Consider the following 3,012-nt stretch of genomic DNA (forward strand, 5'->3'; position numbering starts at 1 on the left):
GTCACGTTGGACGGGCACGTGGTGGTCACCGATGGCGGGGACCGCGCCGTGAAGGCCTTTGATTTTGAGGGAAGGGGGGTCCTGGCTGTTCGGGAAGGTTTCTCTTTGCCCTGGGGCGTGGATGCCACCTCCGAGAGTGAAGTAATCCTGACGGACTCGGAGGCAGGTGCTCTCTACCGGTTGACAGCTGACTTCAAGAAGGGGAAATTAAAGAAGTGTCAGATGATCCGGTCGCAGCTCATCAGCCCGAGAGGGGTTGCTGTCTCGCAGATCTCGGGTGCTGTCGTGGTCATAGAGCACCTGAAAGCTCGCAGACCAAACGGCGGCAGCACCCAAGTGAAGATATTCAGTGCAGAGATGGATCTGATCGGCCAGATGGATAGCTTCGGTCTGAACCTCGTTTTCCCATCCAAAATATACACCACAGCTGTGGCCTTTGACAAAGAGGATCGCATTATAGTAACCGATGTCTGTAGCCAGGCTGTAGTATGCTTAGGGAAACCTGAGGAGTTTCCCATCTTTAACCCTCTAATAACCCGTGGGCTTTCTTATCCTGTAGGGCTGGCTTACACGGCAAATAATTCCCTCGTCGTTTTAGACAGCGGAGATCATTCACTAAAAATATATAGCTCCACCTGAACGGGTTTAGGGGCTTGCTGCTATAGGTTTAAGCTGCTTTTTGCCATAAAGCAGGCAAAGTTCTGGTGCTAGTAGGCATGCAGGGAGGAGGCATTTTCTGAGTTTTAAGTGAAATTATCCTCTCTAGTCAATGTGCTGTGCTTGCCGCAAAGCTTGCATCGAATCTCTTGCCTGTCTATGGGAGAAGACCTGGCTGTGGTCAACAGTGAGTCAACCAAGCAAATAATTTGACAACCAAACAAGCAAATAAATTGACAACCAAACGTTTTTGGTACTTCTTGACAAGTAGTAACGACGACGACATTTGGAATGAAGTAATCAGAGACTGGCACTTGGGAAGGAAAGTAATGCACCATTTGTTTACGTTTCCCAGCCTGTGGTTGTCATTATTCTTCACTAAGCATAGGGTGACAGGGTTTCTGTCTCCAGGACTTCTGCCTGAGAAAGGAAACTGGCTTGACAAAATGATAGGAGAAATGGAAGCCTCAGTTCAAGGTTGCCTGTATCCAGCTAAGGTCATTGTGATGGAGGAGCTACTGTTGATGAGTGAGTTATGTGAATTGGTGCTCAAAGCTTGGTTTTTCTGCGCTGGGGAAACGCACTTCTGGGAGCACCCTTCGCTGTACTAGTTTATTCCTACCCTTATTCAGGATGTACTGGAGCACTTGGTCTTACTGTATTAATGCACAAGCCTCTGTCTTTACTTAGAGATAATTCGGTGTGTGGTTACCAGTATGGGCAACATTCCCTAAAAGCCCTTTGAAGTATTCTTTACACCGTAAATACCTCGGCATATATAAAATTGAGTTGGTTGTGCTGCTAATGCAGCTGCATTTGGGAGCTTTCCAGAACTGCCTGCCTCTGTCTTGTCATCGATGTGGTACTTTTGCACCCCAAACTCCACGATGTAACTGAAAATTGAAATGTTGATGGGACGTAATAGAGAAAAGGGGACATAAGCCTCATTTTTTCCCTGTCTTCTAAATGAGATTTTGTTGATCATGAATACTCAGCAGGTTTAGATCAGTTGATATGTTCCTGAAAACAGTTTCACTTTAGACAAGGAGTTCTGTTGCCTTATCGCGCAGTGGAAATTAAAGTAGAAAATAATTTTCAGAAGGTTCTGACACCCCCACTAGAAGTCGCTGATACATTTTTCAGCATTTACCTGCTGCTAAAATGACTACTTAGGCAGTTCAGCATTAAAAGGAAGTTGGATAGAGATGTAAATGCTATCTGAGACAGACACAAGTAGGTTAGAATGGCATAAAACTTTGGGGGCCATTTAATTTTTTAGTCACTGAAATCATTTAATATTAACTAGTGAAATTTGAAATTCACAGGCAGTCTTTCCATCAGTAAATTTTTAATCTGGCTTTTGGTCTGATTTTAGGACATTTAATAACTGCACTTACTGCTGTACCAGTGATTTGCCAAAGGCTTACTTTAAACTGGAACGGTTAAGCCCTCTAACTCAGACAATGCATTAATCTGGTTCATGGTAACATTTATATAAACAAAACAAATCAATTAAATGCAGCTATTTATAACGATTAATTGAGCAGTGACCTGTCAGTAAAGTGTGATTTGCCAGCTCCTATGCTGAATAATTTAGTGAAAACTTTTAATCGTGGGTTTCTCTGCTGCAATCAGATTTCTCTGTTGCAGTTGCCCTGTAGATGGTTTCTCATTTTTTTTAATTAAAGATATCCTGCTAAAGTTGTTGTAGGGCCATTTGTTACTACTGAAAAATATGCAGGCCTGCACGATTGGTCCTTTCCAGCCTTCTCTACTGCCAGGCCACGCAGTAAATGCCTCTGGTGGGACCAGAGATACTCTTTGGAGGATGCGTACGGCCCTGAGCAGGGGCCCTCTCAGAGAAGCAGCCCCCTGGATTATATATTCCTTTCTAGATACCAAGGAGACGTCTGTCTTTGAGGGCTGTAAAACCAATTAGATAACACTTCCTTTGGGGAACTGCTGTGTGTGAAAATGCAGGCGATGCCATCCGTGCTGTATTCATACATAATTAATAGTTTATTGCCGTAGTGCTTCCTCTGAACCGTGGGTTGTGAGCTTTCATCTCCTCAAACCTTCATGTGTACCAGGAGCTTGTTTTCGCTATTGAGCTCATGGACGGACAGATTTTCTAGCACCTCCTGCCATGCAGGCAAATTTCCAGCAGCTGAAATGCTGATTTTTAAATATATGACTCACGCTGTTTCAAAATTTACAAAAACTCCCATTGTTGCCCATTCTGCTCCTATCTCTTTTGGTATATGACTAGAAATCACTTGATGTTTGGCTTTGTAAGCAAAATAAACTTTGTGCCTTTATTCTGCCTAGTTTGTTCTGTGCCATCTCTGGCATTCT

The 3,012-nt window shown here is 43.7% G+C and overlaps 1 protein-coding gene across 1 annotated transcript; it reads left to right on the plus strand.

The window, feature by feature from the left end:
- Positions 1 to 6: 6 nt before the first annotated feature.
- On the plus strand, positions 7 to 639 carry NHLRC1 (NHL repeat containing E3 ubiquitin protein ligase 1; the record flags this gene model as incomplete). The annotated part of the gene is made up of 1 exon (XM_009879298.1): positions 7 to 639. A coding segment is annotated over one exon (633 nt), but the record flags the coding sequence as incomplete, so codon positions are not given.
- Between the last annotated feature and the right edge of the window lie 2,373 nt (positions 640 to 3,012).

The sequence above is a fragment of the Apaloderma vittatum genome, unplaced genomic scaffold, assembly GCF_000703405.1.
Source record: "Apaloderma vittatum isolate BGI_N311 unplaced genomic scaffold, ASM70340v1 scaffold7922, whole genome shotgun sequence".
In the NCBI taxonomy this organism is placed as follows: Eukaryota; Metazoa; Chordata; class Aves; order Trogoniformes; family Trogonidae; genus Apaloderma; species Apaloderma vittatum.